This window comes from Carcharodon carcharias, chromosome 28 (genome assembly GCF_017639515.1).
Source record: "Carcharodon carcharias isolate sCarCar2 chromosome 28, sCarCar2.pri, whole genome shotgun sequence".
Lineage (NCBI taxonomy): Eukaryota > Metazoa > Chordata > Chondrichthyes > Lamniformes > Lamnidae > Carcharodon > Carcharodon carcharias.
Window position 1 is genome coordinate 5,294,902 of NC_054494.1, and position 23,918 is coordinate 5,318,819.

Genomic DNA, 23,918 nt, shown 5'->3' on the forward strand with positions numbered 1-23,918 from the left:
GGAGACCAGGCTGGGATTGGTCAAACCGACCGGGGACCCGGCTGGGATTGGTCAAACCGACCGGGGACCCGGCTGGGACCGGTCAAACCGACCGGAGACCAGGCTGGGATTGGTCAAACCGACCGGGGACCAGGCTGGGACCGACCAAACCGACCGGGGACCCGGCTGGGACCGGCCAAACCGACCGGGGACCGGCCAAACCGACCGGGGACCAGGCTGGGATTGGCCAAACCGACCGGGGACCCGGCTGGGACCGGTCAAACCGACCGGGGACCCGGCTGGGACCGGTCAAACCGACCGGAGACCAGGCTGGGATTGGTCAAACCGACCGGGGACCCGGCTGGGATTGGTCAAACCGACCGGGGACTCGGCTGGGACCGGTCAAACCGACCGGGGACCAGGCTGGGATTGGTCAAACCGACCGGGGACCCGGCTGGGACCGGCCAAACCGACCGGGGACCCGGCTGGGACCGGCCAAACCGACCGGAGACCAGGCTGGGATTGGTCAAACCGACCGGGGACCCGGCTGGGATTGGTCAAACCGACCGGGGACTCGGCTGGGACCGGTCAAACCGACCGGGGACCAGGCTGGGATTGGTCAAACCGACCGGGGACCCGGCTGGGACCGGCCAAACCGACCGGGGACCCGGCTGGGACCGGCCAAACCGACCGGGGACCCGGCTGGGACCGGTCAAACCGACCGGGGACCAGGCTGGGACCGGCCAAACCGACCGGGGACCAGGCTGGGATTGGCCAAACCGACCGGGGACCCGGCTGGGATTGGTCAAACCGACCGGGGACCAGGCTGGGATTGGTCAAACCGACCGGGGACCCGGCTGGGATTGGTCAAACCGACCGGGGACCAGGCTGGGATTGGCCAAACCGACCGGGGACCAGGCTGGGACCGGTCAAACCGACCGGGGACCCGGCTGGGATTGGTCAAACTGACCGGGGACCCGGCTGGGACCGGTCAAACCGACCGGGGACCCGGCTGGGATTGGTCAAACTGGGAATTAGACTGCAATTGGTCAAACTGAATGGGAACTAGATGGGCAGCTAGGTTGGGATTGGTCAAGCCGACTAGACACTAGGCTGGGATTGGCCAAGCCGACTGGCAAACTAGGCTGAGATTGGTCAATTTTACAGCCAGCAGAAGGAAACAGTTCCCCAGTTTGAGCTGGATTGTAAATCCCAGTGATGAAGCCTCAGGACCTAACCCCGTCTCACCTGGTTGATTTGGAGCAGATGCTTTTGCTAATATCCGATGATAATAGCTGAATGGATTCGACAGAGAGCATACCTTAAACAGAGGGTGTACAGCTGGGAGCTGCCGATACAGAGCTATACCGAACACTTCCGACATAAGGTGAGTCTTCAGGAGGTGGGTGACAGTCTGATGAATTTGGAAGTCCGCTGACCTCACCCATATTTTTGCCAACAGCCAATCGTACTTATTGTCAGTGGGGAGGAAAATGGGATTATCAGGCCCAGGGATTTGTTTCAGCTGTGGAAAAAAATTCCTCACATTATCGGGATTCGATCCATAACTTTCACTGGGTCTTAATCAGGCACCAAAAAACATAGGAAGCAAATCACAAATAAGTCTCAGAACTTGCAGTAGTTGTGGTAATACAACATAGGACATAGTAAAGGAGAGTTACTGATTTAAAGAGCAGGACATAAAGAGTAGAAGTCTTGTCCAGAATGGACTCAACATGGGACTTGTGAAGTCTCGTTAAATGGAGATGTTTGGGTTGTAGGGATACTGGGATGAATATTAGGGGCTGGGAATATTCCTTCGATGGGATGAGTTTTACCTGAATCATCACTGCATAAAATATAACTAAGGCAGTGAGGGAGGAATGAATAGGGCAACATGGAAGGTGGAAAGGAACTAATGGGCCACCAATGGAGGGATTAATTAATAGAGCAGTGAGAGAGAATTAAATTAACATGATAAAAGTGAAGGGGTGACAGAACAGAGCAAAGTCAAGAATAAAAGAGTGAAGCTAGAAAAGACAGCGCCAGATGTTATAGAACACAGAGAGGGTAACAAACGTGTTAATGGAGGAGTTTAAATACTTCCATATAAACTTGAGAAGCAGCGTGTTTCAGAGTCTTGCAAATTTTTGGAAATATTGAAGGTGAATCTAAAAATCAAAGAATATTTATGGTAATTTTAACTGAAGGACGGGGGAGAGGCCGCAGGAGCTGCAGTGACAGGCAGGTCAGAACTCACCAAAAAGCAGACAGAAATATTCTAGAAGGTTTAAGGAAGTCAAAGGTGGGAGCAATCAGGATTGATGCTGCAGTTCGAGACAGTTCAAAAAATTATTGTAAAGAACCGGGGATGCAAATAGAGACACAAATTAGAGACAACGAGAGGTATCCAGTAGCGTTTCCCAGGACTGATTTGTACAGATTATATGGACAGACAGCACCAAGAGGAATCTACCCAGCTGGAACCAGGTATCACAGAGAGATGCAGGAACACTGCACAGAATTCTTACACCTCGTTACACTAGAGACTGACACCATTACTGGCATGCAGTAAACATCCAGAATAGAGTGGAGATCGCTCATAAATTAATAATATGTAGCAGTTCCTAAAATACTTGAAAAGCAAACAGATTGTGAGCTAATTGGTGTCTATACATTGACCTGTATCTACACACTGACTACCACTGCACAGCGAATATATCATTCAGTTAAGGCCTTGTCCCCTTTCAGGTGAATGTAACAGATCCCAAGGCACGATCTGAACAATGGTAGGCAAGTTCTTCCCAGTGTTCTGGCCAACATCACTGAATCAGTTAACGTGATCATATTCTCACTGCTGTTTGTGAGAGCTTGCCTTATGCAAATTGGCTGCCACATTTTCCACATTACAAAAGTGAATATGCTTCAAGAAATACCTCATTGGCTGCTAACACTTTGGCCTGAATTTTCACACAGGCAGAGAGGCTCTCCATTATAGCAAAAACGGCACTGGAGGCCCAAATCTGCAAGTCCTGCCCCTGAACTTGGCCCCCACCATTTTTGTAGGGCAGGGTTATAAAGGAGCTGGGCGCACATGATTGGTTCATGGAGGCAACTGCACATGGGAGAGTTAAGTTGCCCTTTGGGTTTGTTAAAATTAGACATGAATATGTGTAGAAAGTGGATAAACTCATTGAAACTGTCAAGCTGCAAGGGACTTAAATATCATGGCAAATAAATTCAAAGAAAAAGCATTCTGTAGTTTAAAAACAATATCAGTGCTTGTTTGCTGACATACAGCTGAGGGTTAGCATTATAGGATTTGTGCTACATAACTGATTTCACAATTTATCATTATCGCATGGGATGCCTGTCTGTTCGCAATTTGATTGACAGCTCCATGTGCTTATATAGTCTTTGATGTGGGACTGTGATTACAAATGCTTATTGTTATAAGCGATTAAGGAATTTAAATTTAGTGAATGGGATTTTTTAAAATAATAATGAGTGTTTCTTTTAAAATAGTGAATTAATCAATAGACATATGGAACTTTATTTTATTCCCTCTCAGCAGGGGTCCTGAGGTCTGCCCATGGTGGATCCTGGGTGAGTTGGCATGGTAGGTATGAGGAAAGGGTGGATGGTGGGGACATTTGTTGGCATGAGTTGGCACAGGAGCTATAAAGGGCCATGGGCTCGAGGGGACAAGGGGGGCATAGGTTGGCATGGATGGGTAAGGGGGTGTCAGGGTTGAGGGCTAGAGGGCTGTTTTATTGGGGTTTTTTTGCAGCCGGGCCAAAGTGCTGGTATATCGAAGCTGGCCTTTCGCCCAGTCCACCCTGGTACCCGGCAGCCTCCGAACTGTGCCCGGGAGTGCCAGGCCTGACTCCCATTGCACCCTGGGCCCACCCTCCCCTTCCTGGGATGAAGATCAGAACTTCGGAGCAGGTCTTCAGGAGCCTGGTCCATGGAGCCAGGAATTCTCTCTCCTGAGCCGGGAGTGAAAATTCAGGCCTGTGAGCCTTCCTGAGCTTGTGAAAGGTGTGACATAATACAAGTCTTTCTTTAAGCCTCCCTGCACTCTCTCTTCTCTGTTGTAACCTTTACCCATCTATCTAATCTATTGATAGGACTCTAATTGTTTCCCTCCTAAGTGTCCGGTCGGTGTGGTGAACCTGTGTAAATCATTGGCGTATTGTGTCGAACTCTGGACACCGGGCTTTAGGAAGGATTACAGGGCCTTGGAGGAGGTACCGAGGAGATTTCCTGAATGGAATTGGGGATGGGGGACTTCAGTTACTTGGAGAGGCTGGAGAAGCCGGGTTGTTGTCTTTAGAGCAGGGAAGATTGAGAGATTGAATAGAGGTGCTCACAATCGTGGGGTTTTTGGTAAAGTAGCCGGGGAGAAACAGTCTCCACTGGCAGGAGAGCCGGTCAGCAGGGGTCACCGATTTTCAAAATGTTAAAAACTGAAGGGGCGATTCGGAGAACTCCCTCTCTGGAATGAGTTGCTCTGATCTGGAAGCAGATTCAATTGCTACTTCGAAAAGGAACCAGGTTAAACATTCGATGAGCTGTGGGGATGAGCCGTGCGAGTGGAACTAACTGGATAGCTCTTTCAAAGAGCTGGCCCAGGCAGGATGGGCTGAATGGTCTCCTGTGCTGTATAATTCTATGATCACCTTCCTCCTACAATATTGAAACCTCACTGAGGTCCCTGGCTCAACTCCCTCCCTCAGTGAGCCTGTAAATTATTCTTTTGTTGCTCCCTCATGTTCATCCACTCAGTAATTACTGACCCCACCCCCCCCCCCCCCCATCCATCTTGGTACTGTTTTGCTCTCAGTGTTTGTTTTCTTGATTAAAGAGCCTGCCTACCTGGATTGCAATGGGAACTAATTTATTCTTGGCGTTATTATACAGCAGGCACAGGGGAGCTGTCAGGTACTGCATGGTGCAGGGGTCAGTGGCATTGGCAGGAATTCCGTCCATTATCTCGTAGTCCGCCAGGTAAATGTTGCCTTTCTGTCCCAGAATAAAAAAAACACAATAGAATTAGAATTAGAATTGCTTCTTTGCAAATTCCCATGCTGGAGTCTGTTCTGGGGCACTGAACTGTGCTTGGGGTAGGTTTCTCAGGGGCTGGTGACCTGTGCTGAGGGGCTGCCTTGTGTCTTGTGCAGGAGCTTTGTCCGTCTGGCCACCATCAGACCGGAGGTCAGACCAAGCTGCTCCACTCTGGCGGGCTTCATATTCAGGTGAATTCCTGCCCTCCCATGATATGCACTCGTGAACATGTGTACTAGTGAACAATTCAGTGCTGAGGGGTAGAGACTGTGGCCAATTGCCTCTTCCTAATGCTGGCTGGGGCCAATTCTTGTGTCAGCTGCGATCACAGCACATGCTGCAGTCAGGAATGAGGATTACTGTGCCCACGGGAATTGGAGCTGAGAGGCAGAGTTGCAGTAACACTGTGTCATTTCCCCAGACAGTGCTTGCTGAGACTGCCAATCGTCACCAGGGTTGAGGTTTTCCCCATTCAAAGGTCAACAGTTGAAAACCTTGCTGCATAATGTTAACGTGGGCTGCTGATCTTTCTCAGTGAGTCCGGAGTCTGTGCAAGAACCGTGTTTCCAAGTGAAGACTCGGAGGAAATGACAGCCGACTGTTCCCATCTCTTCAAAAGGACTGATTCCCACTGACATTTTCTGCGAAGAAATTGTGCGAGCCGACAGCAGATTTGATTGCATTTGATGACCTGAGCTGCTCACTGGTCATTTTAATCCTTTTAGCTCTCCTTCCCCTCACCCAGGCCACACCCACAGAGGCCACTACCTCCACCAGTCAACACCCACCACAGGCATTCCCTCCCCCCCCACCCTGCCCACCACAGGTAGCCAGCAAACCACCATTCTGGCCTTTACTTCCTGTTCTTTGTCCTTGTAAAGGCCCAAGGCCTCAGCCATCAATATCTATGAGGTCTCTGTTGGGCTGGTCTCTGGGATGCTCCCCAGGGGCACACTCCCATCAGTCTCGAATACACTCCATGACTGAGCATCTACAGCTCTCCAGCAGAGTTGTAACTCTCAGTGAAGAAATTTCTACTCAGTCCTAAATGGCCAATTCCTTGTCTTCAAGACTGTGTCTTTGTGTTCTTGACTCCCCTGACAGGGAAATATCCTCATGAGTCTGTGTCAGAGTCTATGTCTCTGTGTTCTAGACTCCCCAGGCAAGGAAACATCCTCCCATCACCTTCCCTAGAAATCTGTTTGAGAGCTCCTAGCACGTAGGAGTGTCAGCCCGATAGGACGACACATAAACCAGAGACAGCTACAGCAATATTGGGTTCTCAGAGCCAGTGACCTTGGGGGAACCAACATTGAACCACATTCTCTTTGTTTTGGAGGAAAAGGAACAAGTAACCCTGTTTCATATTCATCACTCATCTTAACAAGGATAACATCACAGTCACATTCTGTTACCCGTCTGCCAGGCACACCTTGGAACCTCCCCAGTATCCCAGTGTTTAGGATCTCTGTACCTTTATCTCCTCTTCCAAGGTGAGTTGCCGCTCCAGGCAGATCTTCACCATTTCATTTGTGACTGGAAATTTCTCAGGCAGTTTCTTGCATTTCTCGAAGATGACAGGGTTGCATCCGTTGAGAAACTGGTATCCAAACATGAAATCCTCCTGCCAGTGCTGCATGACATACTCTGCAAGAGGCACAGCAGTAACACACAGTGTGATCGCCGCTAATTCATTCATTCATTCATTCACCACACTCCTCCACGGCCTGGCTTCCCCACTTCTCCCCCTAAAGGTCTTGACATAGAACAGGAGGAGGCCTGTTTCAGCAGTCAGTGGAATCATCAGTGAATTCCATATCCTTTGATAATCTTACCCAACAAATATCAATCAGTCCCAGCCTTGAAAGTTCCAAACCCCCCCCCTCCTAACGGCAACCGCATTTTGGGCAGAGAGTTCAAGATTTTCACTTTTTCTTATTTGAAAATGTTCTTCCTCGTTTCACATCTAAAGGGTCTGGATCTTATTTTAAGGTTATACCCCTTGTCCTGGGCTCCCTCAGCAGACGATATATCTGCCTGATAGAATCCTTTTAACAATTTAAACATCTCGATTAGACCACCCCTCAATCTTCTAAACTCAAGGGATTACAAGCCTTGTCTCCGTGCAACCGGTCCTCAAAATGTAACCCTTTCAGCCCGGGCACCATTCCAGTGAATCTGCACTGCTTCGGAGACTAATACATCCTTTCTGAGAACTGCAAGTAGTTACGCTGCTTGGGGTCTGACCCAGGTTCTGTACAACATAAAAATAAGTTTCACCCATTTAGTATTGGAGCCACCTCCAGCCGAACAACAAACACAATTTCGAGATTTGCTGATGATACCGAACATGTGGACATGGTTATCAGTGAGGAAGAGAGTAATGGACTTCAAAAAGGCACATCCAGGCAGGTGGGGTGGATCAGATATTTGAGGTGACACATTTTTGGTGGGAAGAACGAGCATGAAATGCAAGTTATCTGTTTTTGTATCGGTACAAAAACAGGCAGTGTTTGTTTACAGAGATCTTTATTCTTAATAGAAGCGGTTATAAAGCAGTTAATGTAGCTCATTAATGTACATCAGTCCCTGCAATTCCAGAGACCACACTTAACGGAAGAATGTGGAAGCTTTGGGGAGGATTTATCAGAATGGTTCCAGGGATGAAAGACTCCAGTTAGGGAGAATCGGGAAGTTAATTAATCTCTAACTTCCTTAGAGACAAGGAAGTTAGGAAGAGATTTGATGCAGGCCTTAAAAATTATGAAGGGATTATTTAGATGGAGGTTGTTCTCAAGGCTGAAGGGTTAATGACCAGGGGGCACAGATTTTAAACTGACTGACTGAAGAACTAGAGACCACCCGAGGAAAATCTTATTTATCCAACAAGAAGGAAAAGCGACGGCCCCTGGAATGTGTTTACCACCGTAATCTGCCCTGCGTGGGTGAACTTGGGTGGTGGGGGCAGTTATACCTAAGGCTGTTAATGTGTGGATTAAATGCGGAGGATATGACATACCTGAAATGGTGTTGCTAATCCGAACAAAGATCTTCTCAAAGTCGGCAAAATCGTTCCATGAGGATTGAAACATGTGCATAAACCGATTCACATACAGATTCTCCATCCTGTAAAAAAACGTTCCCTTTAGTTATAGCCTCAGTGATAGAGAATTCTCAGCTTTTCTGGGCACATTAGCTGAGCTGGCACAGTGCTGGTGAGTGTGTATGGGCCAGTGAGAGGAGGGGGGTGGGGGGTTCTGGGTGCGGTAGGGGGAAAGGGGATCCCACCCTGGAAGTGTCTATTGTCCATGTTTTGGAGTTTGATCTAGTGACAGGGCATCTTGTGTTAGCAGAAACCAACAGGGCACCACACTCAACTGGAAACTACAGGAGGGGGTCTCATTTTCCAAAATACATTGGCAGAGGCCATTGTGAAGGGACTTGGAGAATGTTATGGTGATGTCTGGGATCTCCTGGGGAGAGACTGATATGTCATTAACACCATGGACAATATTAAAATATCTTTACCAGATCAACGATAACATGGAGGATTTGGCTACGCAGCTTGTTTTCTGAGCATTAACTGGCCACCTAGACCCCACTAACACGTGTTGGGAGTGTGGTTTCACTAACCACTGTGAAACTCCACGCCTACATGATCACTATCTGACACTCCTATTGCATTGCTGCTGTCCAAGCTCTTCCACTTAGCTCAATCTGTCCCTGTCTTTACACAGCTCTCCTGACTCCAGCTCAGCCCCAATGGAGAAAGGGAAATAAGGTGCTGTTTGCAATATTATGGTAAGTGAGGACAGGCTGGTGGTGCTTGCTGTGGGTTGTCAAGCTAATTGGTGCATTTGCCCTTGGACTGTCACTGTGCCCTCTGTTCTGTACTCCCCCCAGACACTGCCCAGGATGGTCCTCGGCTCTGCTTTTATAATCAGTGAGCAGACACCGTGGGCTGAGGGCAGTCTCCCTGCACTTACAGAACTGAAATCTGCTACTTTATCTCAATAGCTGGTTCACAGACCCTTGTTTCTATGAGAGAGAGGTGTGACATGAGTCATCCACACTTATACACTGTCCACACTTTCAGTGTTCCATCTATCATCTTCCACCAACTCATGGCTACTTTACAAATGGAGATACCACCAAGGACACTTGTTGCATTGTTAAAACAGGGTCCAACTCCACTGTTGATGCAGCCAGTGTTAAACAGGGTTTAAATCCACTGTTGGTGCAGCCAGTGTTAAACAGTGTCTGACTCCACTGTTGGTATAGCCAGTGTTAAACAGTGTCTGACTCCCTGTTGGTGTAGGCAGTGTTAAACAGTGTTGGTGCAGGCAGCGTTAAACAGCGTCTGACTCCACTGTTGGTGTAGCCAGTGTTAAACAGTGTTGGTGCAGCCAGTGTTAAACAGTATCTGACTCCACTGTTGGCGCAGTCAGTGATAAACTGTGTCTGACTCCACTGTTGATGCAGCCAGTGTTAAACATTGTCTGACTCCACTGTTAGTGCAGCCAGTGTTAAACATTGTGTGACTCCACTGTTGATGCAGCCAGTATTAAACAGGGTTTAACTCCACTGTTGGTGCAGCCAGTGTTAAACAGTGTCTGACTCCACTGTTGCTGCAGCCAGTGTTAAACAGGGTTTAACTCCACTGTTGGTGCAGCCAGTGTTAAACAGGGTCTGACTCCACTGTTGGTGCAGCCAGTGTTAAACAGTGTTGGTGCAGCCAGTGTTAAACAGTATCTGACTCCACTGTTGGTGTAGCCAGTGTTAAACTGTGTCTGACTCCACTGTTGATGCAGCCAGTGTTAAACAGTGTCTGGCTCCCCAGTTGGCACAGCCAGTGTTAAACAGTGATGGTGCAGCCAGTGTTAAACAGTTTCTGACTCCCTGTTGGTGCAGCCAGTGTTAAACAGTGTTGGTGCAGTCAGTTGTAAACAGTGTCTGACTCGACTGTTGGTGCAGCCAGTGTTAAACAGTGTCTGACTCCACTGTTAGTGCATCCAGTGTTAAACAGTGTCTGACTCCACTGTTAGTTCCGCCAGTGTTAAACAGGATTTAACTCAACTGTTGGTGCAGCCAGTGTTAAACAGCATTTGATTTCACTGTTGGTGCAGCCAGTGTTAAACAGGGTTTAACTCCACTGTTGCTGCAGCCAGTGTTAAACAGGGTTTAACTCCACTGTTGGTGCAGCCAGTGTTAAACAGTGTCTGACTCCATTGTTAGTGCAGCCAGTGTTAAACAGTTTCTGACTCCACTGTTGACGCAGCCAGTGTTAAACAGGGTTTAACTCCACTTCTGGTGCAGCCAGTGTTCAACAGTTTCTGATTACACTGTTGATGCAGCCAGTGTTAAACAGGGTTTAACTCCACTGCTGGTGCAACCAGTGTTAAACAGCATTTGATTTCACTGTTGGTGCAGCCAGTGTTAAACAGGGTTTAACTCCACTGTTGGTGCAGCCAGTGTTAAACAGTGTCTGGCTCCCTGTTGGTGCAGCCAGTGTTAAACAGTGTCTGACTCCACTGTTGGTGCAGCCAGTGTTAAACAGAATCTGACACCCCTGTTGGTGCAGCCAGTGTTAAACAGTGTCTGACTCCACTGGTGTTGCAGCCAGTGTTAAACAGTGTCTGACTCCACTGTTGATGCAGCCAGTGTTAAACAGTGTTGGTGCAGCCAGTGTTAAACAGTGTCTGACTCCCTGTTGGTGCAGCCAGTGCTAAACAGTGTCTGACTCCCTGTTGGTGCAGCCAGTGTTAAACAGTGTCTGACTCCACTGTTGATGCAGCCAGTGTTAAACAGTGTTTGAATCCACTGTTGGTCCAGCCAGTGTTAAACAGCGTCTGACTCCACTGTTGGTGCAGCCAGTGTTAAACAGTGTCTGACTCCTTGTTGGTGCAGCCAGTGTTAAACAGTGTCTGACTCCACTGTTGATGCAGCCAGTGTTAAACAGGGTTTAACTCCACTGTTGGTGCAGCCAGTTAAACAGTGTCTGACTCCCCTGTTGGTGCAGTCAGTGTTAAACAGGGTTTAACTCCACTGTTGGTGCAGCCAGTGTTAAACAGTGTCTGACTCCCTGTTGGTGCAGCCAGTGTTAAACAGTGTCTGACTGCCTGTTGGTGCAGCCAGTGTTAAATAGTGTTGGTGCAGCCAGTGTTAAACAGTGTCTGACTCCCTGTTGGTGCAGCCAGTGTTAAACAGTATTGGTGCAGCCAGTGTTAAACAGTGTCTGACTCCCTCTTGGTGCAGCCAGTGTTAAACAGTGTCTGACTCCATTGTTGGTGCAGGCAGTGTTAAACAGAGTCTGACACCCCTGTTGGTGCAGCCAGTGTTAAACAGTGTCTGACTCCAATGTTGGTGCAGCCAGTGTTAAACAGTGTCTGACTCCACTGTTGATGCAGCCAGTGTTAAACAGTGTTTGAATCCACTGTTGGTGCAGCCAGTGTTAAACAGCGTCTGACTCCACTGTTGGTGCAGCCAGTGTTAAACAGTGTCTGACTCCACTGTTGATGCAGCCAGTGTTAAACAGGGTTTAACTCCACTGTTGGTGCAGCCAGTTAAACAGTGTCTGACTCCCCTGTTGGTGCAGTCAGTGTTAAACAGGGTTTAACTCCACTGTTGGTGCAGCCAGTGTTAAACAGTGTCTGACTCCCTGTTGGTGCAGCCAGTGTTAAACAGTGTCTGACTCCACTGTTGATGCAGCCAGTGTTAAACAGGGTTTAACTCCACTGTTGGTGCAGCCAGTTAAACAGTGTCTGACTCCCCTGTTGGTGCAGTCAGTGTTAAACAGGGTTTAACTCCACTGTTGGTGCAGCCAGTGTTAAACAGTGTCTGACTCCCTGTTGGTGCAGCCAGTGTTAAACAGTGTCTGACTCCACTGTTGGTGCAGCCAGTGTTAAATAGTGTTGGTGCAGCCAGTGTTAAACAGTGTCTGACTCCCTGTTGGTGCAGCCAGTGTTAAACAGTATTGGTGCAGCCAGTGTTAAACAGTGTCTGACTCCCTCTTGGTGCAGCCAGTGTTAAACAGTGTCTGACTCCATTGTTGGTGCAGGCAGTGTTAAACAGAGTCTGACACCCCTGTTGGTGCAGCCAGTGTTAAACAGTGTCTGACTCCAATGTTGGTGCAGCCAGTGTTAAACAGTGTCTGACTCCACTGTTGGTGCAGCCAGTGTTAAACAGTGTTTGAATCCACTGTTGGTGCAGCCAGTGTTAAACAGCGTCTGACTCCACTGTTGGTGCAGCCAGTGTTAAACAGTGTCTGACTCCTTGTTGGTGCAGCCAGTGTTAAACAGTGTCTGACTCCACTGTTGATGCAGCCAGTGTTAAACAGGGTTTAACTCCACTGTTGGTGCAGCCAGTTAAACAGTGTCTGACTCCCCTGTTGGTGCAGTCAGTGTTAAACAGGGTTTAACTCCACTGTTGGTGCAGCCAGTGTTAAACAGTGTCTGACTCCCTGTTGGTGCAGCCAGTGTTAAACAGTGTTTGACTCCACTGTTGGTGCAGCCAGTGTTAAATAGTGTTGGTGCAGCCAGTGTTAAACAGTGTCTGACTCCCTGTTGGTGCAGCCAGTGTTAAACAGTATTGGTGCAGCCAGTGTTAAACAGTGTCTGACTCCCTCTTGGTGCAGCCAGTGTTAAACAGTGTCTGACTCCATTGTTGGTGCAGGCAGTGTTAAACCGAGTCTGACACCCCTGTTGGTGCAGCCAGTGTTAAACAGTGTCTGACTCCAATGTTGGTGCAGCCAGTGTTAAACAGTGTCTGACTCCACTGTTGGTGCAGCCAGTGCTAAACAGGGTTTGACTCCACTGTTGGTGCAGCTAGTGTTAAACAGTGTTTGAATCCACTGTTGATGCAGCCAGTGTTAAACAGGGTTTGACTCCACTGATGGTGCAGCCAGTGTTAAACAGCATTTGATTTCACTGTTGGTGCAGCCAGTGTTAAAAAGGGTTTGACACCACTGTTGGTGCAGCCAGTGTTAAACAGTGTTTGAATCCACTGTTGGTGCAGCCAGTGTTAAACAGTGTCTGACTCCCTGTTGGTGCAGCCAGTGCTAAACAGTGTCTGACTCCCTGTTGGTGCAGCCAGTGTAAAACAGTGTCTGACTCCCTGTTGGTGCAACCAGTGTTAAATAGTGTTGGTGCAGCCAGTGTTAAACAGTGTCTGACTCCCTGTTGGTGCAGCCAGTGTTAAACAGTGTCTGACTCCACTGTTGGTGCAGCCAGTGTTAAACAGAGTCTGCCACCCCCGTTGGTGCAGCCAGTGTTAAACAGTGTCTGACTCCACTGTTGGTGCAGCTAGTGTTAAACAGTGTCTGACTCCACTGTTGGTGCAGCCAGTGTTAAACAGTGTCTGACTCCACTGTTGATGCAGCCAGTGTTAAACAGTGTTTGAATCCACTGTTGGTGCAGCCAGTGTTAAACAGTGTCTGACTCCACTGTTGGTGCAGCCAGTGTTAAACAGTGTCTGACTCCCTGTTGGTGCAGCCAGTGTTAAACAGTGTCTGACTCCACTGTTGATGCAGCCAGTGTTAAACAGGGTTTGATTTCACTGTTGGTGCAGCCAGTGTTAAACAGTGTCTGACTCCACTGTTGGTATAGCCAGTGTTAAACAGTGTCTGACTCCCTGTTGGTGTAGGCAGTGTTAAACAGTGTTGGTGCAGGCAGCGTTAAACAGCGTCTGACTCCACTGTTGGTGTAGCCAGTGTTAAACAGTGTTGGTGCAGCCAGTGTTAAACAGTATCTGACTCCACTGTTGGCGCAGTCAGTGATAAACTGTGTCTGACTCCACTGTTGATGCAGCCAGTGTTAAACATTGTCTGACTCCACTGTTAGTGCAGCCAGTGTTAAACATTGTGTGACTCCACTGTTGATGCAGCCAGTATTAAACAGGGTTTAACTCCACTGTTGGTGCAGCCAGTGTTAAACAGTGTCTGACTCCACTGTTGCTGCAGCCAGTGTTAAACAGGGTTTAACTCCACTGTTGGTGCAGCCAGTGTTAAACAGGGTCTGACTCCACTGTTGGTGCAGCCAGTGTTAAACAGTGTTGGTGCAGCCAGTGTTAAACAGTATCTGACTCCACTGTTGGTGTAGCCAGTGTTAAACTGTGTCTGACTCCACTGTTGATGCAGCCAGTGTTAAACAGTGTCTGGCTCCCCAGTTGGCACAGCCAGTGTTAAACAGTGATGGTGCAGCCAGTGTTAAACAGTTTCTGACTCCCTGTTGGTGCAGCCAGTGTTAAACAGTGTTGGTGCAGTCAGTTGTAAACAGTGTCTGACTCGACTGTTGGTGCAGCCAGTGTTAAACAGTGTCTGACTCCACTGTTAGTGCATCCAGTGTTAAACAGTGTCTGACTCCACTGTTAGTTCCGCCAGTGTTAAACAGGATTTAACTCAACTGTTGGTGCAGCCAGTGTTAAACAGCATTTGATTTCACTGTTGGTGCAGCCAGTGTTAAACAGGGTTTAACTCCACTGTTGCTGCAGCCAGTGTTAAACAGGGTTTAACTCCACTGTTGGTGCAGCCAGTGTTAAACAGTGTCTGACTCCATTGTTAGTGCAGCCAGTGTTAAACAGTTTCTGACTCCACTGTTGACGCAGCCAGTGTTAAACAGGGTTTAACTCCACTTCTGGTGCAGCCAGTGTTCAACAGTTTCTGATTACACTGTTGATGCAGCCAGTGTTAAACAGGGTTTAACTCCACTGCTGGTGCAACCAGTGTTAAACAGCATTTGATTTCACTGTTGGTGCAGCCAGTGTTAAACAGGGTTTAACTCCACTGTTGGTGCAGCCAGTGTTAAACAGTTTCTGACTCCACTGTTGGTGCAGCCAGTGTTAAACAGCATTTGATTTCACTGTGGGTGCAGCCTGTGTTAAACAGTGTCTGACTCCCTGTTGGTGCAGCCAGTGTTAAACAGTGTTGGTGCAGTCAGTGTTAAACAGTTTCTGACTCCACTGTTGGTGCAGCCATTGTTAAGCAGTGTCTGACTCCATAGTTGGTGCAGCCAGTGTTAAACAGTGTTGGTGCAGCCAGTATTCAACAGTGTCTGACTCCACTGTTGATGCAGCCAGTATTAAACAGTGTTTGTGCAGCCAGTGTTAAACAGTGTCTGACTCCATAGTTGGTGCAGCCAGTGTTAAACAGTGTTGGTGCAGCCAGTGTTAAACAATGTCTGACACCATTGTTGGTGCAGCCAGTTTTAAACAGTGTCTGACTCCACTGTTGGTGCAGCCAGTGTTAAACAGTGTCTGACTCCACTGTTGATGCAGCCAGTGTTAAACAGCGTTCAACCCCACTGTTGATGCAGCCAGTGTTAAACAGTGTCTGACTCCACTGTTGATGCAGCCAGTGTTAAACAGTGTTTAACTCCACTGTTGATGCAGCCAGTGTTAAACAGTGTCTGACCTCCTGTTAGTGCAACCTGTGTTAAACAGTGTCTGACTCCACTGTTGGTGCAGCCAGTGTCAAACAGTGTTGGTGCAGCTTGTGTTAAACAGTGTCTCACTCCACTGATGATGCATCCAGTGTTAAACAGTGTCTGACTCCACTGTTGATGCAGCCTGTGTTAAACAGGGTTTGACTCCACTGTTGATGCAGCCAGTGTTAAACCGGGTCTGACTCCACTGTTGATGCAGCCAGTGTTAAACAGGGTTTAACTCCACTGTTGATGCAGCCAGTGTTAAACAGCATTTGATTTCACTGTTGGTGCAGCCAGTGTTAAACAGTGTCCGACTCCACTGTTGCTGCAGCCAGTATTAAACAGTTTTTGATTTCACTGTTGATGCAGCCAGTGTTAAACAGTTTCTGACTCCACAGTTGGTGCAGCCAGTGTTAAACAGTGTCTGACTCCACTGTTGATGCAGCCAGTGTTAAACAGCGTTTGATTTCACTGTTGGTGCAGCCAGTGTTAAACAGTGTTGATGCAGGCAATGTTAAACAGTGTCTGACTCCACTGTTGATGCAGCCAGTGTTAAACAGTGTCTGGCTCCCCAGTTGGCACAGCCAGTGTTAAACAGTGTTAGTGCAGCCAGTATTAAACAGTGTCTGACTCCCTGTTGGTGCAGCCAGTGTTAAACAGTGTCTGACTCCACTGTTGATGCAGCCAGTGTTAAACAGGGTTTAACTCCACTGTTGATGCAGCCAGTGTTAAACAGTGTCTGACCTCCTGTTAGTGCAACCTGTGTTAAACAGTGTCTGACTCCACTGTTGTTGCAGCCAGTTTTAAAAAGTGTTGGTGCAGCTTGTGTTAAACAGTGTCTGACTCCACTGATGATGCAGCCAGTGTTAATTAGTGTCTGACTCCACTGTTGATGCAGCCAGTGTTAAACAGGGTTTGACTCCACTGTTGATGCAGCCAGTGTTAAACAGGGTCTGACTCCACTGTTGATGCAGCCAGTGTTAAACAGGGTTTAACTCCACTGCTTATGCTGCCATTGTTAAACAGGGTTTAACTCCACTGTTGATGCAGCCAGTGTTAAACAGCGTTTGATTTCACTGTTGGTGCAGCCAGTGTTAAACAGTGTCCGACTCCACTGTTGGTGCAGTCAGTGTTAAACAGCGTTTGATTTCACTGTTGTTGCAGCCAGTGTTAAACAGTGTCTGACTCCACTTTTGGTGCAGCCAGTGTTAAACAGCATTTAATTTCACTGTTGTGCAGCCAGTGTTAAACAGTGTCTGACTCCACTGTTGGTGCAGCCAGTGTAAAACAATGTCTGACTCCACTGTTGAGGTCCTGGGGGAGGGAGGTTCTCCTGCTCACTGCAGTCACCTACATGTTTGTTCTAGGGGAGCTTTAGCCCCCAGTGGTGGATGGGCCAGGGGGATGGGGGTATGTAGGAAAGTAAAATTGTTTAACTCTCAAACCTGACCCCAACCCACCGACTGTCAGTTTTAATGGGAGGTTTAAGTGACAAGGGGGAAGGGCAGCAAAATATTTGCCAGAGGCTGTGCACCTCCAGGTTAACTGGATTTAAATTTTTAAACACAAGACTGGGATTTCCTGGTCAGGGTAGATTAAGGGAAATGGGAAGGTGTAAGTGCCTTTCCAGCACTGCTTGTGGGCCAATAGAGCCAGAACTTTCGTCCCCACTCTCCAAGGCCCAAATGCCTTAACTCCCATTCTGATCTTCCAACCCCCATCCCACACAACACTCCTGAGGTCCAATGAAAAAAGCATTTCCAAAAACTATTAGCTCTGGCCCAGTGTTCCTGCTCTGTGTTAAGCAGAGCAGGATGCATTTCTCCAGTCAGTGACTCTAGAATATGCATTGTACTTTCCAGCAGTGAATTCACTGTGTGTCACACTCTACCCCCAACCTGAAACTCTACAGGACTTTCCTGCTCTGCTTTGGAAATTTCCCTAAAACTCTGTCCTTCAAGGTGATTATCTTAGACACACTCAGTGACTTTTATTATTTTAACACATGTATCACCTGTCTGAAAACAGCAGTGACATTCAGACTATGTGCATTGTTGTAGCACCAGGTGGTGTTGGGGCTGGCGGTAGTGTAAATCCTCCCTTTTCACTTCTCTTCGCAATTGATTTCCAGATTCAATGGGAAGGATGTCAAAAAGCTGCCAACTCAACATCACCTGTTTCACTCCACACCATAGTCAAAATAACCCTCTTCCTCCAGAAACCATTGTTGGTTTTCTACCCATATTGTGGGCTTTTACTGTGCTATGGGTATGTGAGTGTGAGAGAGAGCGAGAGAGATTGAGAGCGTGAGAGAGAGAGCACGAGAGAGAGCACGAGAGAGAGAGCGCGAGAGAGAGAGCATGAGAGAGTGCACGAGAGAGTGCGAGAGAGAGCGTGAGAGAGAGCGCGAGAGAGAGCGCGAGAGAGAGCACGAGAGAGCACGAGAGAGAGAGCACGAGAGAGAGAGCACGAGAGAGCGTGAGAGAGAGCGAGAGAGAGTGAGAGAGAGAGCGAGAGAGAGCACGAGAGAGAGAGCACGAGAGAGAGAGCATGAGAGAGAGAGCACGAGAGAGAGAGCATGAGAGAGAGAGCGAGAGAGAGAGAGAGAGCACGAGAGAAAGCACGAGAGAGAGAGAGCGAGAAAGCGTGACAGAGAGCATGTGATTGGGTGGTGGGGTTCAGGTGTCTAGTGTTCACGTGTGAGTCAAAACTATGAATTCTGGCATGATGACATCGTAACTGAGCCCAATTCTGTCCCCGCCCACCCTCCATGCACACAGTTGCCAACAGGGATCCACAGGGACAGGAATATTTTCCCTTTCCCAGCCCCGTGTCCAGGTAGGGATCCGTTAACCTGGTTTAGGCTGGAAATAGATTCTGGGCCTGTCGGGTTTTATGCGTAAGTAGGACCCTCGACCAATGATCCATCGGGGGGGCAGGACTGGGGTCAGTGAGTCACTGGCAGAGTCTTTACTCACGCTTTGGTGTAGTTCAGGACAAAGTCAACTCCTTTTTCACTGTCAAACTGAATATCACGGGGTAAGTCGCTGTGAAAGTTTGCATCAATACTCAGTGGGAAACCTGGATGCCATTCCTTCCACCTGCAACACACAAACCATTTCGATTCAGCAGCGTAAAGCAACCCAATTTGTTAGGGAGCATGACCAGAGGCGACATACAATAAACAGTACAATTTTAAAGGGTGTGCACGAGGTGGGAGTACAATAGATGGAGAAACCTTTGAAGGCCACATGGTAAGTTGAGAAGGCTGTTAAAACACGTACACAATTCTTGGTTTATAAGTGTAGAAGACACAAAAAAAACACAAGTTAAAGTATGGCATGTTTTTTAACAAATTCCCAGCTGGAGAGCTGTATCCAGTTCTGGGCACCACATTTCAGGAAGGATATCGAGACCTTGGAGAGGAGATTCACTGGGATGGTCTCAGTTAATGTGAAGAGACCAGAGGAGCTGGGATTGTTCTCCTTAGAGCAGAGAAGGTTAAAGGGAGATTTAATTAAAATGCTCGAAATTAAGAATGGTTTGGATTTGCTAGACTAAACACAGAAATAACGTCTGCTGCCTGAAAGGGAGGCAGGGACAGATTTAATAATGACTTTCAAAAGGGAATTGGATAAATATTTGGAGGGGAGAAGTTTGCAGGACAATAGGGAGAGAGTGGGGGATGGGACTGATTGGACAGAGCCAACACTCAAAACTTGGATAGTCAGGCGAAGGATAGAACACTGGAGTTTAAACAAGCTTTTAGATACAAAGTGACACAGTGCATGTCGTGTGCCTCGGACAAGACAACAGAGCAGGGAGGCTGTGATCTCTAGGAGATAAAAGATGGAGAAATATGGAGCAATTAAAGAGAGGTCTGTTGGAGAAGGGACATCTGCATCTACTGGAGCCTGAAGTGATAATGAGCTGTAAAAGGAACTCGTGTCACTATGATATATTGAATTTATGTCACCATGATGCACAGAAGACAGGTCACAAGGACAGAGGCAGAGAATGGGAATGAGTGGGTTAAAATCAACTCTCAATCCAAAGAAAGTGAACAATTTCAATCTGTGCTGTTGTGTGTGACCAGTGCAGACCGACACACTCTCTGTTATAACATACCCAGGGACCTGAACTCTGGGGAGATCAGTTGTAGGCGAACAGAACCAAGGCTCAGGGAATCCCGACAACGCAAAGGGTACAGGAGATTAATCATATAAATCCAGCACAGAGTACAGGCAAACTCAACTTGGGAGTCACTGAGCCAATAGGGAAGTAAGAGGAAATAACCACTTGGCCAGCAGTGTGAGGAGGTGACTCCTTCAGTCGCAGGGGCTGTGTGCCATGTCCGGCCACATGCTGAGCGAGGAGACTGAACAGGGCAGAGAGGAAGGGAAAATGGCTGCACATCTCAGCTGCTGCATCCCAGGCAGAAGACAGGTCATCAGCAAAGAACAATTCAAATAATCTAACCACAAAAACGAAATTACCAGGAGGTTCATGAAGCTCATTTGACTTATCCACAGCTGTGATGAAGGTGCAGGCAAATTATTGGAGGACTTTGTTGTTTCTGTTGAGGGAGCTTTTGAATGGGGAACCACAAAGTTCAGAGTGGGATAGATGGTGCTGCAGTTTCCCCAGAACATCCAATGTCCCGGTACCTGCAGTGACTCACTGTCAGGATGATAGGCTTTCCCTGAATGGAAAAAGCTGCAGCTGGTGAATCGAGCATGGACAGGCAATGTGCAGAACAGACCCTTCAAGCGGCAGGCAAAACAACGAGAAATATTTGGCTATTTGTTTGACCTCCCCCATTCTCGGGATGAAGGGACCCCCTGTGATTTGGAGACACCAGCCGCACATTTACCAAGCAAGCTTCCAGCAGCCATTCAGGTGCCTTGATCAAATTTCCCCAAATTCAGCAGGTAAATGGATCAGAGCACAAACTAGCAACTTAAATTGGTCAGGCAGCAAGGGATGGTGTGTATTGGGATTGTGAGTGGTGGGGTCAAGGGACAGCAACAGCAGTTCAGATTACTTTTGAGACTCCTATATTGTCCTCCCTCTTCCACTGCCCAGGACCCTGGAGTAACCACGATACTCCCTGTGACAAACTCCTGCCTCGGCTAAGCCAACAAGAGCAGGGGCTCAACTGGTTTGTTTGAGTCAGTTTCGTATGGATAGACTTTCACTGTTAGAAACACAGCAACCTAACTTATTCCATGGACATGATGACTTTACCTGTACAGTTTCTGCCTCTCCTCCAATTCCTGACGCCGGTGTTGTCTGGCAATTTGAGTCTGCTCATCACGTGCTAATCTTGCTGCAGAAAGACATTTCAGACAGAGTTACAGAGTGTGTGTGTTCTGGGGCAGTTCAGACAGAGTTACAGAGTGTGTGTGTTCTGGGGCAGTGTTCAGAGTTACAGAGTGTGTCTGTCCTGGGGCAGTGTTCAGACAGAGTTACAGAACGTGTGTGTCCTGGGGCAGTGTTCAGAGTTCCAGAGTGCGTCTGTCCTGGGGCAGTGTTCAGACAGAGTTACAGAGTGTGTGTGTCATGGGGCAGTGTTCAGAGTTACAGAGTGTGTCTGTCCTGGGGCAGTGTTCAGACAGAGTTACAGAGCGTGTGTGTCCTGGGGCAGTGTTCAGAGTTACAGAGCGTGTGTGTCCTGGGGCAGTGTTCAGACAGAGTTACAGAGTGTGTGTGTCCTGGGGCAGTGTTCAGACAGAGTTACAGAGTGTGTGTGTCCTGGGGAAGTGTTCAGACAGAGTTACACAGTGAGCGTGCCCTGGGGCAGTGTTCAGACAGAGTTACAGAGTGTGTCTGTCCTGGGGCAGTGTTCAGACAGAGTTACAGAGCGTGTGTGTCCTGGGGCAGTGTTCAGACAGAGTTACAGATTGTGTGTGTCCTGGGGCAGTGTTCAGACAGAGTTACAGAGTGTGTGTGTCCTGGGGCAGTGTTCAGACAGAGTTACAGAGTGTGTCTGTCATGGGGCAGTGTTCAGAGTTACAGAGTGTGTCTGTCCTGGGGCAGTGTTCAGACAGAGTTACAGAGCGTGTGTGTCCTGGGGCAGTGTTCAGACAGATTTACAGAGTGTGTGTGTCCTGGGGCAGTGTTCAGACAGATTTACAGAGTGTGTGTGTCCTGGAGCAGTGTTCAGACAGAGTTACAGTGTGTGTGCTGGGGCAGTTTTCAAACAGAGTTACAGAGTGTGTGTTTCCTGGGGCAGTGTTCAGACAGATTTACAGAGTGTGTGTGTCTGTCCTGGGGCAGTGTTCAGACACAGTAACAGAGTGTGTGTGTCTGTCCTGTTGCAGTGTACAGACAGAGTTACAGAGTGTGTCTGTCCTGGGGCAGTGTTCAGACAGAGTTACAGAGTGTGTGTCCTGGGGCAGTGTTCAGACAGAGTTACAGAGTGTGTCTGACCTGGGGCAGTGTTCAGACAGAGTTACAGAGTGTGTGTGTCCTGGGGCAGTGTTCAGACACAGTTACAGAGTTTGTGTATCTGTCCTGGGGCAGTGTTCAGACAGAGTTACAGAGTGTGTGTGTCCTGGGGCAGTGTTTAGACAGAGTTACAGAGAGCGTGTGTCCTGGGGCAGTGTTAAGACAGAGTTACAGAGTGTGTGTGTCTGTCCTGGGGCAGTGTTCAGACAGAGTTACAGCGTGTGTGTGTCTGTCCTGGGGCAGTGTTCAGACAGAGTTACAGAGTGTGTGTGTCCTGGGGCAGTGTTCAGACAGCGTTACAGAGTGTGTGTGTCCTGGGGCAGTGTTCAGACAGAGTTACAGAGCGTGTGTGTCCTGGGGCAGTGTTCAGACAGAGTTACAGAGTGTGTGTGTCCTGGGGCAGTGTTCAGACAGTGTTACAGAGTGTGTCTGTCCTGGGGCAGTGTTCAGACAGAGTTACAGAGTGTGTGTGTCCTGGGGCCGTGTTCAGACAGAGTTACAGAGTGTGTGTGTCCTGGGGCAGTATTCAGACAGAGTTACAGAGCGTGTGTGTCCTGGGGCAGTGTTCAGACAGAGTTACAGAGCGTGTGTGTCCTGGGGCAGTGTTCAGACAGAATTACAGAGTGTGTGTGTCCTGGTGCAGTGTTCAGACAGAGTTACAGAGTGTGTCTGTCCTGGGGCAGTGTTCAGACAGAGTTACAGAGTGTGTGTGTCCTGGGGCAGTGTTCAGACAGAGTTACAGAGTGTGTGTGTCCTGGGGCAGTTTTCAGACAGAGTTACAGAGTGTGTGTGTCCTGGGGCAGTGTTCAGACAGAGTTTCAGAGCGTGTGTGTCCTGGGGCAGTGTTCAGACAGATTTACAGAGTGTGTGTGTCCTGGGGCAGTGTTCAGACAGAGTTACAGAGTGTTTCTGTCCTGGGGCAGTGTTCAGACAGAGTTACAGATTGTGTGTGTCCTGGGGCAGTGTTCAGACAGAGTTACAGAGGGTGTGTGTCCTGGGGCCGTTTTCAGACAGAGTTACAGAGTGTGTGTGTCCTGGGGCAGTTTTCATACAGAGTTACAGAGTGTTTGTGTCCTGGGGCAGTGTTCAGACAGAGTTAAAGAGTGTGTCTGTCCTGGGGCAGTGTTCAGACAGAGTTATAGAGTTGTGTGTCCTGGGGCAGTGTTCAGACAGAGTTACAGAGTGTGTGTGTCCTGGGGCAGTGTTCAGATAGTGTTACAGAGTGTATGTGTCCTGGGGCAGTGTTCAGACAGAGTTACAGAGTGTGAGTGTCCTGGGGCAGTGTTCAGACAGTGTTACAGATTGTGTGTGTCCTGGGGCAGTGTTCAGACAGAGTTACAGAGTGTGTGTCTCCTGGGGCAGTGTTCAGACAGAGTTACAGAGTGTGTCTGTCCTGGGGCAGTGTTCAGACAGAGTTACAGAGTGTGTGTGTCCTGGGGCAGTGTTCAGACAGATTTACAGAGTGTGTGTGTCCTGGGGCAGTGTTCAGACAGAGTTACAGAGCGTGTGTGTCCTGGGGCAGCGTTCAGACAGAGTTACAGAGTGTGTGTGTCCTGGGGCAGTGTTCAGACAGAGTTACAGAGTGTTTCTGTCCTGGGGCAGTGTTCAGACAGAGTTACAGATTGTGTGTGTCCTGGGGCAGTGTTCAGACAGAGTTACAGAGTGTGTGTGTCCTGGGGCCGTTTTCAGACAGAGTTACAGAGTGTGTGTGTCCTGGGGCAGTTTTCATACAGAGTTACAGAGTGTTTGTGTCCTGGGGCAGTGTTCAGACAGAGTTACAGAGTGTGTCTGTCCTGGGGCAGTGTTCAGACAGAGTTATAGAGTGTGTGTGTCCTGGGGCAGTGTTCAGACAGAGTTACAGAGTGTGTGTGTCCTGGGGCAGTGTTCAGAGTTACAGAGTGTGTGTGTCCTGGGGCAGTCTTCAGATAGTGTTACAGAGTGTATGTGTCCTGGGGCAGTGTTCAGAAAGAGTTACAGAGTGTGTGTGTCCTGGGGCAGTGTTCA

The 23,918-nt window shown here is 48.5% G+C and overlaps 1 protein-coding gene across 1 annotated transcript in view; it reads right to left on the minus strand.

The window, feature by feature from the left end:
- Nucleotides 1-23,918, minus strand: part of alox5a (arachidonate 5-lipoxygenase a) — an 84,141-nt gene that overhangs the window by 23,819 nt on the left and 36,404 nt on the right. Inside the window, exons 3-8 of the mRNA XM_041176309.1 lie at nucleotides 20,712-20,793; nucleotides 18,443-18,565; nucleotides 8,066-8,172; nucleotides 6,521-6,693; nucleotides 4,858-5,004; nucleotides 1,301-1,504 (exon numbers count right to left, since the gene is read on the minus strand). Coding sequence (XP_041032243.1) covers nucleotides 1,301-1,504; nucleotides 4,858-5,004; nucleotides 6,521-6,693; nucleotides 8,066-8,172; nucleotides 18,443-18,565; nucleotides 20,712-20,793 — 836 coding nt within the window. The remainder of the gene's footprint in view (nucleotides 1-1,300; nucleotides 1,505-4,857; nucleotides 5,005-6,520; nucleotides 6,694-8,065; nucleotides 8,173-18,442; nucleotides 18,566-20,711; nucleotides 20,794-23,918) is intronic.